Source organism: Triticum urartu, chromosome 3A (assembly GCF_056163025.1).
Source record: "Triticum urartu cultivar PI428250 chromosome 3A, HENAU_Tu73, whole genome shotgun sequence".
NCBI classification, from domain to species: domain Eukaryota; kingdom Viridiplantae; phylum Streptophyta; class Magnoliopsida; order Poales; family Poaceae; genus Triticum; species Triticum urartu.
This window is the reverse complement of record NC_141875.1, coordinates 624,447,758-624,464,518: the sequence shown is the minus strand read 5'-3', so window position 1 is coordinate 624,464,518 and position 16,761 is coordinate 624,447,758. Positions and strand designations below refer to the sequence as shown.

The following is a 16,761-nucleotide window of genomic DNA, read 5'->3' as shown; positions in this document are numbered from 1 at the left end:
GGAACTGATAAAAAGCGAAAGGATTCAACATTTTTTCCCTATCAATTTCGAATGAAAATACTAGTCCCATGTGGTTTTTAAAATTCCTAACTCGGAATGAAGAGAGAAATATAGGATGGAAACAATTCAAGAATTAGGAAGATATATGTGACATGAGGAGGAACTCGTTGATACAATGCACTCTTCGCTAGGATGGGCAAGCACACGCCATGAACTCACAATCTCCAACACCATTCCATGGCCTACATACCCGACGACTGCTACTCTTGCGTATGGCCCTAACATGGACATCACAATTCACAATGGGGCGGGACGATAAACCATGGAGGGGATTGCTGCGCCACTGGCCCAGAGATCACCAGATCCGCGTGGGTTGGCTCGCCGGAAGGCTCCTCCGCACCACCACCTTTCACTGTTGCATAAATTCAAATTCGGTTTTGCTAAATCTTAGTGACTGAGACTTGGTTATGTCTCAGTCGATGCTATATTTGTGAGATCTTACATTAAGATTCATGAAAAAAAAATCAGTTTTATTATTATTATTTTTTATATGTTATGTCACTTGACCGTTAAGTCTCGATCGACTGAGACATAGCCACACCTAGACCAACACCCAAACAATTTTCGAAGGTCAACACCTCCCCATGGGCGGAGGCAGGGGACTCGCAAGAGCCATGGCCGCCCCCATAATCCAAAACATGCTTGTTATTTTAACCTAACCTGTAAGATTTTAGAGAAAGTACATTTACGAATATAATTTAACCTTTGGTATCAAAAGTTCCACTCATTTGCTCCCATCTCCTTCCCTTTCCGCGCAACCCTGATCTTAGAGCATCTCTAGCAGATTTCGAAAAAAAGCTCGTCCCGCAAAACCATTTTTGGGTGCCGCTGAAACGATTATGCAGTTCGAAAACGCCTTGTAAAAACAAATACACTATATTCGTACTAAAAACTTAATTAGCAGAAACTTCGCCTCATCGGTGATCGCGACGAGCTTGTCCGCGTCATCGTCAGTGGTGGGTTTGGTGAGGGAGGAGATCGAGCCGTCCGAGGCGGAGTCCTTCAATGGTGCCAGTGACGGCCATGCCACATCACCGAGGCCGACACCGCCGAGAGGAGGTGCATCACCGAGGTCGGCTCCACCCGCACCACCCAAAGAAGGTGCACCGCCGAAACCGCCCTACATTTCGCTCTAATTGCTTGCCAGAGTGGAACCATCAAAGAAGCGGAAGGGATCGCGGGGGAAGGTGTTGCTAACCCTATGAATAGATTGAAAGTTTTCTCGCAAAAAAAATGCCCCCGATGCCCTTGATAGAGTGAAGGGGGAGATATCAAGGGCCCTGAAATTTTTTCCAGGCCAGGTTGTATGTGGAACCTGTTCACCCACAAAAATGCCCAAATCCACACATCGGCCAAAATTTTCCGGGCCGAGGGCCTTTTACAAGATCTGCTAGAGATGCTCTTAGATTTCAGGCTACGTTGATGCGCTTCCCGTACTCCCAAGAGCCGCGCCAGGCCACAAACTCCAGCAAGACGGTGTGTGGTGTGTGGGCTGTTGAGACTCGGAACACTGAGTTTCGTCTAGTAGGTGACGCAAACCCAATTTTGCTAAAAAAATGGTGATACAAACCCACCATAAGGAATAGCTAAAAATAAAATAAAATCCATAAACACTAGCATCCAGAACATATTTTTATAGAAGAAGCCCACTCAGGTGAGATTGCGGAAATTCCCTTCCCACAAGATCTAACCCCAGTCTGCAAGAATGTGCCACTGCGAATTGGGCCACTGCCCAGTTCTCGCCATAGAAATAGCAAAAGCTCCGGGGACTTCATTTTTATTTATTTTTGGCAAGAGGCGCCACAATTAATGAGGTGAACTGAACGATCCACGCCTATATAAAGGGAGGAGAGCACCACCTGTTTACTCACACACACACACAACCAGTACCAGATCCACAAGCCAGCAGAAAGGAAGAAGATGATGAGCACCAAGGCCCTCACCCTCGGCGCGGTCGTCGTCCTCGCCATCGCCATGGCGGGCGCGCACGCCGAGCAGTGCGGCCACGCGGCCGACGGCATGGAGTGCCCAAACAACCTCTGCTGCAGCGCGTGGGGGTACTGCGGCATGGACGCCAACTACTGCGGCGACGGCTGCCAGAGCGGCGCCTGCTACGAGCCCAAACGCTGCGGCGCCCAGGCCGAGGGGAACGCGGTGACGTGCCCCAACAACCACTGCTGCAGCGGCAACGGGTACTGCGGCTACGGCCAGGAGTACTGCGGCGACGGCTGCCAGAACGGGCCATGCCGCGCCAACATCAAGTGCAGCGCCGACAAGCCGTGCCTGAGCAACTTCTGCTGCAGCAAGTACGGATACTGCGGGCTCGGCGTCGAGTTCTGCGGCCAGGGCTGCCAGAGCGGCGCCTGCCATGACGCCGTTGGCGCCGCCGCCCTGCCGCTCAGCTCCATAGTGCAGGGGTGATCTTGAACTGCGCATGGCTACAAGTATTGCGACGGGATCAGGTGAGGAGATGAGTTGTGGCAATGTCGATCGTTGCCACGTCTTCTTCACCGGCTAGTTTGCGTTTTCCTCGTCTTTACAATCGTTCCCATCATGCATGCACGCATGCATGATTAGCGTTCGGGAACCACAAATAATGCGTGTGGCGCCATGCGCCGTCTTTGTAACCTTTGTAATCCAATAAATCTGAATCTCGTTGCAATTAACGGAGTGCGTACTATAGTGCTAATCTCTGTTCGAGAGGCGGAGGTTAACCAAAGCACCTCACAACCTCAAAGTCTCGGCCATTTTTTTAGCCTCAGCCAACGAAGCATGAGCTCAATCACTAAGTGGTTTTCCTTGAGGTGTCTCGGAGCATAAATCCACACTTTTTAAGGCCATTGATAGGGGCAAGGATGTCCCAATTTTTCAATGAGAAAGATTTTGTCGATTTGGATGGAGAACAACTTTGACGCCAATCTCATGAATGTTACCGTCAATGTCGGTGTCAGATGCGTGGTTAGCCTGACCAAGAAGGTCTACCTGGAAGCAATAAAAAAACGATCAAGAATATGGTAGAAGCAATCTGGATATTGCGAGTATAGATGAAATGTTGATTATCTTAAACGGAGTACACAAAGGTGCAACAACGACTAACTTTTTGGCTAAATAAAATCCAAAGCAAACACTATAAGGTTGATCTATCTATATAGGACTAAGGGGTGGCGGCCAATGAGGTTGACGCACATCCAATGACAGCAAACAACCCTAAGTCATACAAGGCTCATAGTGTTTGATTGTTATTTGTATGCATATTAAATTCCCTCTTAAGTAATGGAATTTAGGCACTTCTGCCATATTTTCAGAAAAGAAGGAAAATATAATTGTTGTCTCGAGCAAATGCACCGTAGTTAGGCGTTTTTATATTGTTAGGCAACCAGTGTTCGTTAGATTGTTGTTTTAGAAGAATTGCAATTCACTCATAAAATCAGCAAAACCGATCATGCTGGAAATTTACCTGCCTCCAAAATAAAATCCACTCTGTTCAGTAAGAAAACTCGCTGCGCCGTCGTGTCCTTCAATTGACTACTGTTGACTGTTGTAGCCGCGGAAACGTGGACTGAAGACACCCCGCAAGAACGAAAAGGACATCATCGATCAAATGTATCTGTAAATTAGACAAGGATCTTTTGATATCGTACATCTAATGATGTTTACCAGTAATCAAGTGATTAATAACTGCTGTATTAAATCACTTTGCATAATCAGAAGGGGGAATCGCACTCGCACTAACAAAAAAACTGCCAGCGATTCAGTAGATTAGGGCTAACCGACCCTGTAATCACCCACACCTGTATGGACAGTATGGTCAGACTAATTGATCATGCCTAACTTCACTTCTTGGATCGATCCTCTGCTCCGAGTGGATCCATGGCCTCACTTGAACACGTCCCGGAAATCAATGAAAGGGTCGTTGAACTCCACCGTCGGAACCATCTGCTCCCGCTCCCGGCGGGCCTCAGCCCTCCGCCGCTCGATCTCGCGCTTGTGGATGGCCTCGGCCTCGGCCTCGGCATCCTCAGCGGCAATACGAGCCTTGGCGAGACGGGCCTTCTCGAGGAGCTCGCGCATGCTGCAGGAGGCCAGGGGCCTCAGCGACGAGGCGCTGGTCTGGTTCTCGGCAAGGCGAGCATTCTCGCGTACGCTGGAAGCTGGTGGCTTGGGTGGCGCCGTGAGCTCGGGAGGCTGAGTCGGCGAGGCGCTGGTCTGGTTCTTGGTCACGCGGAGGGCTTCGACGCCGCTGACTGGACTGGGACCCGGGCGCTTCTTGTTCCTGGCGGCGGCAGCGGCAGCGGACGCGACCTCGCCGGAAGCACCACGCACGCTCTTCGCCGGAGGTTCCCCGTGGTCGAGCGATCCTGCAGGCCGCTTCGGCTTCTTGGCGGCGTCGGTGGGCTTGGCGACGCAGGCGGGGTTGATCCGGACGCGGGAGAACGCCAGTGGCGGAGCCAAGGGGGGGCGAGCAGGGGCCAGGCCCCCCCTAACGATCGGCGGACATCTCGTATCAGCAATTAATTAGCGATAAGATTTGCAGGTACAACGTTCTTGGCCCCCACTATCGATCGTTACGTGAATACTGGAGAAAGGAAAAAGGCCCATGTACAAGCCCACTAGTTAGTCGTTTCTAAGTCCATGCCAAGGTAGATTGTACGATGGGCCTCCGCTAAATCTCTTGGCGATGAGCATTATCTCCGTGATTAGGGCGTGCTGGATTACCGCTGAGCCGCTGCCGTCCTACGCCTTCGCCGCCTGCCTATCTCTGCTCTTCCATCCAATCTGATTCATCCCCTCAAAAAAAAAATATAATCTGATTCATACGGCAATGCAGGCTGCTTCACCCACCAATTCTTCATGCTAGCCAACGAACTTGCCGAGGTTAACACATCACACCACCTACTAATCTTTTTCAATTCTAATCTTGTATTGTATTGAACTTCTACATCTGATTAAGTTATTTTGTTGTGTGATCTGTGATGCGTTGCGGCGCTAGGTTAAAGCACCTGAAATAGTTCAAAAGCTCAGACTCGTCAATGTTTGGTTGAGCACTCATATACAGTTACGGTTGTCGCATATGCCTGCCAACGACGACTATCTGATGTACTTGAACCTAGCGGCAAAGGGGATAAGGAGGGGTGGATTTGGTTTTCCAGGTATGTGTTCTAGCAACGTTGATCTGTTTTTGCTAACTAAACAATATTTTTTTCTAATACAACCAGTGATGATTTCTCATTCAAACCTATGTAAATGCAAGTTAAAAGCGAACCAAGTGATAATACATGATTATTCTTGTCCGTATATCTTAAATTCCCATATGACAATGTTTAATAGCACGGCATCCCATGTCGTATTTCAGAGTAGTTTGATAATCAAATTTGTCTTCTTGGCGTTTAAGTGGAATTATTGACTAATATTAGCTATTTGCTACACATGCTCCGGCAGCCAAAAAAAACTTATGTTCCCAGGCAAAGTTAAATGAGCATGGTACGTGAATATAAATTATTAGGTAGTATGTGAGGCATAATATTTACTGGCTTCATGCCGTCTGGCCCCCCCTATGCCTAAATCCTGGCTCCGCCGCTGGAGAACGCGCAGGCTCCGGGGAGGGAAGCGGCGGGTCCGCCCGAGGCCAGGGAGCGGGGGTGGGCGGTGGCGCCCATGGCCGGAGCAGATCGGGGCGCACGAGACGAGATCATGGAGGGGAACCGATCGATCGGGAGACCGGGAGGAGCAAGAAAGAGATAGCGCGGGGGTCAAGTTTAGGGCGGAAGTAGCCGCAAGAAGACGCGCCGCGAGAGGATTCAAGTCCGAGTTCGAAATGAAAAGGGTTTACGTTGTAGCGGTGGGCCCAGTTGTCGGTGAGCCGGGCCTGGACCTGGTAAGTTCCGGTACGGCTTGGCTTAGCTGCAATATATTCGTAGATCGTGTAAACTCTCAGGAGGTGTTTGGTTCGGCGAATTGTAACGCAACCTGTTAACGACGGTAACGGATTGCGCTAATAGCTGTTTGTTTAGGTAGCTCCGTTATTGGTTACGGTGTAAACAGATCCCACCCAAGTCTCGGTTCGATTACGCCCGAACCTGACCGCAAACAGATCCCTTCCCCGAGTCCCCGAGCCTCCAACCCTTCCCCTCCGCCGCCTCCAGCCCTCGACTGGCCTTCGCTGATCTCCTTCTCCGGCCACCCCCGTCGGCGTCGGAGGCGTCGAGGCCGACTTCCCCGGCGTCAAGAAGAAGCCCACCCGCTCCTTCCTCGACACCTCAAGCTTCAGGGCTGTAGGTAGGTCACCTGACCGTCCGATCCTTTTTCCCCACGCGTACGCTGGCGAATCGACCAGATCTTGTGGTTTTTCACCGGACACCTCTCCTCCTTTCAGTTTCCCAGGTCCTTGCGCAAGATCTCGAGCCTGGACGTCCACATTGTGCTGGCCTGCGCGGGGGTTCAAAGAGGACGTGTGTGTGTGTCAGATCCAGCGCCTCACTGTTCAGTGCCAGAGCCATCTAGTCGTCCTCGTTCTTGCCATCGAGAAGCAGCACCGGCCATGCTACCGAATTAGGTTAGGGCTAAACATCATTTACATTTTTTTCTTGATTTCTTCTTGATTCGATGAGACACTAGAAAAATATTGATCTGTTCTTGATCATCTTTTCCTCTACTGTTTGGTTCAAGCACTTGTGGATTGTAGATAGAAGTAAACTACCTGTGATTAATCATGACCTGAAAATGGGAGCTGTAAAGATGGCCATGGTGAGAAACAAATTCTATGGAAATTAAGCCCGAGCGTCACTCAAGATGACGGTCATCCTACAATTGCAAGGATGACTTAACTGAATATATTGTTGCGAACCAGATTGAGTTAACTGGACATTTTTGATGTGTTCTTATTTGTAGTATATGTTTCATCCAATCTCTACTTGACAAGCTTAACATGTGATGTTAATTTACAATGAACATGGATAATAAGCATTTGCTTAGATATATGTCAAGTAAATTATCATTGGAGTTCTTGATTGTTTTGCTAGGTCAAGTGATTTTCTAGTGAACAGAATAAATGATGATGATTATGGATTGATTACAATTTTGTAATCAGAGTGCTTGTTCTGCTATTAATTTTTGAATTAATGGCTGTCTCTTGTCTGTTTCTTTATTTTTTATTTAACTCTTGCTTATTTTGGCAGATGAGAAAAAGAAGCACGGTTGATTAGAAAAGATCGGTGGTGTGGCTGATCAAAGGAATGGTCGATGGAAAAGCTATTTTGCAAGATTCTGAAATTGGCCTTTGGACTTGCCTTACAAAATAATTTTGGGGACTAATTATGTAATTTATCTCGAATTGTTTGTTGAAGTCTGAGTTTGTATTAATGAGTTAATATGCATTTTAGAAGTGGTGTCAAAATCTGGTTAAAGGATGTCTTGGGTGAATGCAAAAATATTTTTAAATTATGTACTTATTTGATGAGTTTGAATCTGTGCTAGTGAAGCACCTGTGAAAACCTTGTCAAATTGCCTGTGAAAACTGGTTCTGCATGTGAAAGTTGTCTGACGTATTCAGATTACAGTGCCACACCAAACACTGTAAAGGCAACTGATAACGTTACTGGCATGTGCCAAACAAAATAACAATTGGACTGTTACCCCTTCATTCCCCCCGTGACCTGTTACCATTAACGTTTGCGTTACCGGCCAAAGAACCAAACACCTCCTCACTTTTTTTTTGCGGGGGTGAAAACTCTGTTTATGAGAACTAGACTAGAAAAACATTTATTTCAAAAAGAAAGAACTAGAAACATTTACAATGGACCCCGATAAATCCCGAATGTTTGTATCTGACCATGGCAAATCGAATATTTTCAATGACAATTTTAGTGACCTGAGGATGACAGGTTTAGTTAGCAAGCATGACAAATCCGTGCTCAGTGTATCTTTTGCTAAAAAATTGCCATGCATGTCAACTAAATTTGTCATCCTCGTGTCACTAAAATTGCCATAAAAACGTTCGATTTGCCATGGATAAATTCCGAACATTTGGGATTTATCATTTTCGTTTAAAATCTAGGTACGTGGCGGGGAAGCATGGATGATGGTTGATGATGAAACCAAATTCGCTATGTTTCGGGATCTTGAAGAGCTAGTATTTTTCAAATTAAGATTTCATGAGTGCCATGGTTTCAAAATTAGCTTCACCTATATGGTGCGCGATCATCGCTAGTCAAGAGACTCTGAGTGTTGAACTTATCAAGCGTGTCGGAGATTGCACGCCCATCTCCATATGGAATGGGGACAGGGTGATCTGGAAGACTCTAAACAGAGGGAAGCAAAGATGGTGTGCGACACACGACTCCCATGCGTGTTCGTCCTCGATATACATGCACCGAGCCTATTGATATTCCGGCCAGGATCGCTTCTCCGCCGTGAGAAGGAACAACGGCTGGTGCGAACGTCATCGGGTGGTCAACACACTATCATGGAGGGAGGAGGATGAGTTTGAGGAGGGGGCTCTGGTGTATTTTCCGTGCCACATCGCATGTATCGGTGCAGTACAGGGAGAGGAGGTGCACGACTCTGGCATGCGCGTCGCAGGCCCCGGGGTGAGTAATGGATGTCATCGCCATGACTCCTCATATGGCCAGTTTGACTCCCACTCCACCCCTTATCTTCCTATCTCGTCGCCTCCGCTCACCTCGGTCCCAATCCCCTCCGCCTTTGATTCCACTACACCGTGGGCGGCGATTGTCGATCCCCTTTCCACCCTTGGCTCCATGGAAACTTGGAAGGAGTGCATGGAGGCGCATCTCGTGGTAGTGCCGAAGGGCGATGTAGACAAGATGGGGAAGCTCCGCAAGATCAGATAGTGGTTTGTCACCACAGAAGAGGTCAATCAGGAAGCCATGGAGATTTGCAAGCGACTGGTGGTGGAGGAAGATGAGAGGCTTTCTCCCGACGGGATGACCAGATCCTCCTTCGAGATTCTGCTCTAGGCAATGATGGAAATGGAATCGACAGATCTGATGCAACAAACGAAACGGGCGGAGTTCTGTTCTCACGATCGCGCTCTGACGGGCCTTGAGGAGCTCGAGGTGGGGATGGTCATGGTATTGCCGCCGCCGGGAACTGCGCAAATGCCGATAGAGATCTCGAATGAGGAGGTGGTGGTGCGGCGAGAGATGAAGAAGAAGGACAAGGTGGTGGGGCTCCCTTGCCATTCCCTACGCTTCCCACGTCGTTCCACCAGGCTCTGTGTGCTCTGGCGGGCAATGTAGGAGCCTTTTCGGCTAGCAGCCGCTTCTGGTTTCTGGCGGGAGAGGATTCCGACTAAGTCGGGAAGGACTCTTCATTCAGTTATTCAGATATAATTAACAAATCTGAGAAATATTTGCATTTTGTGTACGCATTAGCGATGATAGAACTGCTACGGATAAGAGAAAAATCATATTGCAAATCAAAGTTATTCACAGTAGAAACCCCATCCAACCCCAAGATTACGAAGTTAGAGATGGAAATACTCAAGGTGTTGTGAATGCAAAAAAAAATTGAGAAGCTCGCTGTGAGTGATATAGGGATGCTGAATTTAAAATCGGTGCTGGAAACATGGTTAGAAATCATTTGAAATTGTGTAATTTCCCATAATTACCATTTTTGTTGGAAGAAGGTGATGTTGATTTTGGTGAATCGAATTATACTCCTCACAAGTGTCCTTTGGGAGCTTTGAGAGAGAGGAGACCAATAATTTGGTTGATGAAGATGTGGCACATAGCATTTTTAGAATTTATGGTGGCCCCATTGGGCTTAATTTTTCATGGACTGGTAGTTTGGGGGGGAGGGGGGCCGATGGCCTGCTAGAATTGGCCCAATAAAAGACAACATACGAAGCAAAATGAGTGAATCTACACTCTTTTTTTGGATGAATCTATGCTCTAAAATGTGTCTATATACATCCGTATGTAGTCCATAATGAAATCTTTAAAAGACTTATATTTAGAAACGAGGAGAGTAGTATTTAGCTATTTTAGTTTAAATTTGTGTCTATTTTACCGGCGATGTACTCTCTCTTTTGGTTTGGTGAATTGTGATGCTACGTCTCTATGCCTCTTTTGTTGCTAATATTTCATATGATGGTTTGGATGCGGATATTTTGATTATTCGTGAGTCACTGTACACGGACCATGTGGAGGGCTGAATTAGCTTGGTCCATTGGGTTTAATTTCAACAAGATAATAGAGCTGAAGTCTGTTTACACTTTCTAATGATCTGGACAAATGGGCCGGTCTAGACGTGCCAGCCCGATAGCCCGCATGCCCGGCCTGTCACATGGCTTAGCGGGCCGTGCCCGGCACGCGGCACGCCTAACACACTGGCGATTAGCCAGTATCGATTAGGGGCAAGTGGGGATCTCTCGAAAGACTTGCTGCGTTTTCCCTAAAAAAGGAGCTGCTGCGGGAGGGACCGGTTGGAGCGGCACGATCGTACGAGACGTGACTCGGTGTACCTCCCTTTTTTAGTTGGCACGATCGTACGAGCGCACGACAGATACGTGGGAGTCCCTATATGACGCATTTCGCGTCATGCAGAAATTCGACGCACAGGGTGGATGCGTGACTGGGCCGCCCACCAACGCGGTCGTTCGTTGTTTTCCTATCACGCGACGTAAAAAGTACTCCCTCTGTCCCAGAATATAAGAATATTTTTGATACTATGTTAGTGTTAAAAACGTTCTTATATTTTGGGACGGAGGGAGTAGCTGCGAAACAAACGAGAACGACAAGGATTCGATCCCCTGACCTCGCACACAGCATATAGGCGCAAAACACTATAAGAATACACGGCAAGGTGGAGATTTGAAAAACATTCCTTCAAAGTTGCAGACAGTTTTGAAATGCCGCAATTATTTTTTATATTACAAACAGTTTTTGAGAAAGTGATTTTTTTGTTTTCTTCTTTTGCAAATTCCCAAATATTTTCTAAGACCACTAAACAAAAGCATTTTTAAATTTAAAACCAACAAAGTTAAAACACGATTATTCTTTTAAAATGCGAACAATATTTGTATTCATATGTTTTTTGGAAATGAGAACAAAAAACACGGGGACATCTTTTGAAATTGCGATCAAAATGTAGAAACCGCGAAGATTTTTTGAAACATCAACATTGTCCTGAAATTGCGTTTCTACCTGAAAATGAGAACATTTTTTGAAATTCCTGAACATTTTTTGAAACGCGAACATTTTTCTGAAATTATGAACAAATTTCGAAAACAACAACATTTTTTGAAACACAGATATTTTTTTGAAATTGTGAACATATTTTGAAAACGGGAACAAAATTTGAAACTGTGAACATTTATTGAAATTATGAACTAATATAGAAAACAATACTTATTTTTAAAACACAAATAATTTTTTGAAATTGTGAACAACTTTTGAAAACAAGAACATTTTTTGAAAATCATTAACAATTCTTTTGAAATGGGAACATTTTTCTGAATTCCAAAACAAAATTTGGAAACGTGAACATATTTCGAAATTCCTGAACAAAATTCGCAAACACAATTTTTTAAACTTGTGAACAATTTTTTAAATAGGAACATTTTTGAAACTCCTGGAAAATGAAAATATGAACAAAATTTGGGATTTGTGGATAATTTTTGAAGCAGGAACATTTTTTAAAATTGTGAAAAAATGAACAAAAACATTCCAAAGATTTTTTGTAAGACAAGAACAATTCTTGAAACGTGCAAAACAATATTTTAAAAATGTGAACATTTTTCGAAATTGTGATTTTTTTAAATATGAACATTTTTGAACATTTTTTAGAAACACGAACAAATTTAAACTTTTCGAACAATTTTCAAAAGAAATAAAAAAACGAAAAAAGAAAACATAAGAAAGGAAAGGAAAGAAGAAAAAGAAACAGAAAATGGAAAAAAGGAAATGAATCAGAAAAAAAGGCAAACGAAAGAAAACCATAAAACTGGTATAAAAATAAAAAACCGGTTCAGGGAACCTTCTGGAAGGTTCCCGAAACCGGCTGCCTCGCAGTGGGGAAATGGGCCGGCCCAATTCTAGCGTATCTCGACAAAACCGGCTGCCTCGCACTGGGAGATCGCGTGTGCGAATGCTCGACATTTTGACGCAGTTAGCGTCAAATAGGATTTTCGGAGATACGTGGCTTGATATGTTTTTTTTTTCAGAAAAAATTTGTGCCTCGATCTGTTACTCGGGCCGCTGTGCCAGATAGGGCAGCACGCGTGCCGGCCCGTGTACTTAGCGTGCCTGGCCGGGCCGTGCCGTGCCGTGCCGGCCCAGTTGGCCAGGTTTGGGTTGGCGTCACCTGTTCCGTCCTCAGCCTCCTCCCCCCTCCTTCCCCAGCGAGCCTGCCACTGTTCCACTCCACTTCCACGGATTCCGCCGGGCGAGCCTCCGAAATCCAAGGTCGGGCTAGGGTTCTTGCGCAGCGCGCGCCAATTCCTGCGATTTCCAGGGTTCTACCCCCGCCGGGAGTTCCAGCTTCGCATCTCGGTGGGAGTATAACTGCTCGAGCAAGCAAGCGCGATCCGGCGACGCCACCGGACCGTCGGAGGAAATGCAGGCTCCGCGGGCTCCGGTCCTCGTGCAAAACGAGAACTTGCCCATATTCCGAGGTAATTAACCCACCACCTGCCCACCTCGCCGGATCCACGGCCAACTCTCTCATTGTGCTGACCCGCTGCGCGTCCCTGCCGTTGTTTGGCCAGGCGTTGATGGGAAGAAAGCCGGGGTGGCGCGCGGGCCTGCGGCCAGGGCGGGGCGGCGAGCCCTGGGAGACCTCGGTAGAGCCGGCAAAGCTCCGCCGGCCGGCGCCGCCGGGAAGGCCGCACCAGCAGCAGCAGCAGCAGGGAGCGTGCAGGGGTCGAAGGGCGTGGCGAAACCGAGCTCTCTGACCGATGGGGACTGGATGAAATGCTGCGAGTGGGCTAAGGGTGGCATTGAGACTGCGAGTTTCACCGGGAATGATATGCAGAGACTGATGGCCGACAAGCAAGAAGAGCGTATGCTTTCTGTTTAACTGAACTTCTTTAGCCACTATTCTCTTATGATAGCTCTGTGGATTGCTCTGCCCTGTTCTTAAAGAAAATACAATGAAATAAAAAACAAGTTTTTACTGTTTTGTGTGTGTTAAATCCTTCCTATGTTTCGATTCCGGGACCAGGCATACGAAAGAAGGTGGAGAGGGCAATGGGCTTTTTGCAAGTCTCCATGGACAGTATTTATGACATCGATGAACCATCGAAGGTATGTGGTAACTTTTTGCCTGATCCCAAATTGCTCTCAAGTGTGATGAAATGTAGTTGTGCATCTAGATGATACACTAGAATGGAGTGGACTGATAATCACTAATAACCTGTAGTTGGAGTAAGTGGCGATAATAAGTTAATAATGAGCTAAGAAAATTATTAAAGCGATTTGAACTGTCCTGGATGCTGATGGCTAACATTTCTCAGTCATAAGCTAACTATTTTTTTAGTGCACTACTATGTTATACACATGGCTTTATGGAATTAGATTAGAATAAGAGCCAGAGGTTATATCACTGTGCTAATTACTTCACCTACGACCTTGTGACTGCTATAAGATGGCTTACTTAGTGACTAGCACAGTGTTACTGATGACTATGATCTAAAATATTTCCCACCTTGTTCATGTCATGAGTAGGCGTCGCGTTTATGCAATTGATTACCTCGAATTGAATGTATCTTAGATATCCCTGGACGATCCAGATGATGAAACAACATTGGAGCTTGATCCTGAGTTCCTTCCTCCAACGGCGTACTTAAGCTCAAGACTAGGTTTGTCTCACCGCCTTCGCCTTCCCTCTTGCCTACTGTGGCAGTAAATTACATTAATTCATGGCTTACTGTTAACCTAGTCCCTCTTTCCACAAGATAGATGCCCTAAGTTTTGTCTTTAGTCACACTTTTCTGAAGTCTGACCAAGTTTATGCACAAAAATATCAGCATTCTATACCAAATAAATATACTATGAATACATATTTCATGATGAATCTATTGATATTGATTTGGTATTGTAGTTGTTGATATTTTGTTCTATGAACTTGCTCAAACTTAAGAAAACTTATGGGGGCTGTTTTGAATCTGAATTTAGTTTCTGTGAAACCGGGGTCAGTTGCTTTTTGATCCAAAAGGGAAAAAAAATCTTCTTCAAACTTTATCTGTATGCTCCCCCCTCACCTCAGTGACCTGTTTTTGGCTGATCAAATACTATTGTCTTCAGAAACATACCACAAATTATCTACATGTGTCGTTGCATGGCAAAATCTTTTGTTGTAACTGCTCCAACAAACCCGTTGTTTTCTTGCAGGTGAGCATGATGGCAACTATCTCCTTTCTGATTTGGAATTTGAGCATGCCCCTTTTTTTGGTTGCAATTTTGACCTGAAGCTCAAGGATGACTACTGAAATGATAGTTTTTCTAGATCAACGGTATTACTCCGTTGAGGTTTCATTGTTCAGTGACTCAGTGTACTGGTTATATTGTCCAACTGTTGTAGTACAGTACATCTAGTTATACTGCAAGGTATCTGTTGTTGGTATGCCTTATCTTATGTTGTCCAGATTAGGCCGCCATCATACTTGCAGTTCGTATGTGCCCCGTGTTGTTAGGCTGTCCTGGTTGTAGTATGATGTAACGCTAATGGTAAATTAATAATTGTTATCACTTCCTATTTGCAAATGGTTGTTAGGCTGTCCTGGTTGTAACGCTAATAGCAAATTAAGAACTGTTGTCACTCACTATTTGCAAATCTTCTGCTTAGTCACTGAAAGTTGAAATCGTGCTGTATAATTCCTGATCACTGCTCATATTGAGCTGAAGACCAGTATGACTAACCTTTTTTAGTTTTTTGACACATAGTGTAGGACTCCCCTGGTTGGAATAGAACTTTGGCCCCACCTTTCGTCATTTTACTGGAAATACTTTATTCCATGTCGTTCTTTTCATTCAGTTGTAGGCAGAAAATGACAATCTAGGTTTACGTCCAAGCAAATGTAGTGCTGTTGTAAGCTGGAACTCATGGTGCATTAAACATTTCAATTTTCCTTTTGCTTTCCGTAATTGAAAGCAACTATGACTTAAAACTAACTAAACCTAATAAAGTCATTAGTTTAAAGCACAAAGGACAGAGTGAATAGCAGAATGTGTGAGTAGCATTGTCAATATAATTGTGTATTAGCACAACACATTTTGGCAAATTCGTGCTGAGCACTTCTCGCATCTTACTGGAAAAATGCAAGAACATATTTCAAGATGTCTGAGCTAGTAAAACACTAACCATCTTGGATGAGCTAGCAAGCAGTTTAGCAGATGTCTGAATGCTCGCATGTGCAAATATTCCTTGTGGTACGCAGTTAATATTTTGTTTTCTCAGCCTAAGTTATCTTGTAGCTCCTGATCTAGAAATAGCTTACCTCTTGTCAGTAATGGCAGTTCAAGAAACAACAACTGATCAAGTGTTGTACTGCTGTACTTATTTGCCTTTGGCTGTGGAGAAAATTTATGCATGCCCACTGAACCACCAAGCAATGGAAAACTGGTCACAATGTTGCACTGATGGAGGCTGGTGGAAGGGTATCATCCCTGTTGTCGTCATTGCATTTGCTGAGTCTAAGCTTCAGGTTTCTCCTGCATTTCCCCATGTATATAGCTTAGCAATCAATTGCTTGGACTAAATTATGTTATTGCAGCTTAGCATGCTTTGTAGGATCCTTGCCAACTGATTATGATTAGTCCTGTTCAGCAAGGAGTGAACTCTTTGCACCTTGAAAAGTAAGGCTTTAATCTTGCACCCACATGATTGAGAATCCATGACTAGCATATTTTCTGTTACGTGTCCACACCAAATCGATGCAATTTGTGTCAAAAATTGATGCAATAGAAGTTTAGAGATGTTGACCTGCCACAGTGTCTCACAATATTGAAGACTCTGGTCGGCCTCCTGACTAGTGCTGGTGGTAGCTTCTGCTGTTGCTTAAGTTTTGCCTTTGTACTTGTAGTTTCATTCTGTTTTCTTTGCCGTATCGTTTTGCTTGAGTTTAGCTAGTTGTGGGGTGTTCAGGCCAACTGTTGCGCATACAGACCCTACTTACGGGCCAATGTGTTGGTGCCATGCCGAACATGAAGACGGTGTCCTGTGACCTCTCAACCGTGAAGCATCTCCAGGAGTTGGAACAGAGTTGGTTCAAAAATAGTCCCTCCGTCCCATAATATAAGAACATTTTTTACACTAGTGGGACAGAGGGAGTAGGAGAGAACCTTCCTAACAAGAGACTAAGCAAGTCATGGGAACATATGTGTTATGGTTGCTTGCTTTAAGATCTGTAGTCAGATGGCTGTGTAAGATCTGTAGTCAGATGGCTGTGTAAGATCTGTAGTCAGATCTGTAAACATTGTTTATTTGCACAGTGCTTCCTTTGTTCCATAGTTCTTGTCGTGGTTTTAGTTCAAATTATAGAACGGAGGGAATACTAACTACACTAGATTATGTATACAACTTGATAGCTAGCTTCGATGCTACTACTAAGTGCACCTCTTGAGAACACCATGCCCTGTATAATGAACCAGTGCTGGAGAGCTACCATACACTACCTGCTATGCTTGAGTAGATCTTAATGTTTGATAAAGTTCCAGGAAAGTGTAGAGGCGCGCATATAGT

General features: G+C 45.3%; 2 protein-coding genes across 2 annotated transcripts; both read left to right on the top strand.

Moving 5' to 3' along the window:
* Positions 1-1,923: 1,923 nt before the first annotated feature.
* Positions 1,924-2,726, top strand: LOC125545515 (uncharacterized). The gene has a single exon (XM_048709473.2). The coding sequence runs from the start codon at positions 1,981-1,983 to the stop codon at positions 2,479-2,481; it is 501 nt and encodes a 166-aa protein (XP_048565430.1). The 5' UTR covers positions 1,924-1,980; the 3' UTR covers positions 2,482-2,726.
* Positions 2,727-12,362: 9,636 nt separating this feature from the next.
* On the top strand, positions 12,363-14,881 carry LOC125545514 (uncharacterized). Its single transcript, XM_048709472.2, has 5 exons — positions 12,363-12,694; positions 12,788-13,081; positions 13,243-13,325; positions 13,792-13,879; positions 14,412-14,881. Exons 1-5 carry the CDS (start codon positions 12,637-12,639, stop codon positions 14,507-14,509), a joined length of 621 nt encoding a protein of 206 aa, XP_048565429.2. The 5' UTR covers positions 12,363-12,636; the 3' UTR covers positions 14,510-14,881.
* Positions 14,882-16,761: the final 1,880 nt, after the last annotated feature.

What these genes read in the sequence shown, in the direction of transcription:
- LOC125545515 (XM_048709473.2), top strand. Translation starts at nt 1,981, where the DNA reads ATGATGAGCACCAAGGCCCTCACCCTCGGCGCGGTCGTCGTCCTCGCC.
- LOC125545514 (XM_048709472.2), top strand. Translation starts at nt 12,637, where the DNA reads ATGCAGGCTCCGCGGGCTCCGGTCCTCGTGCAAAACGAGAACTTGCCC. An exon ending in GAACTTGCCCATATTCCGAG is followed by an intron (nt 12,695 to 12,787) that starts GTAATTAACCCA and finishes TTGTTTGGCCAG; the next exon opens with GCGTTGATGGGAAGAAAGCC. An exon ending in ACATCGATGAACCATCGAAG is followed by an intron (nt 13,326 to 13,791) that starts GTATGTGGTAAC and finishes AATGTATCTTAG; the next exon opens with ATATCCCTGGACGATCCAGA.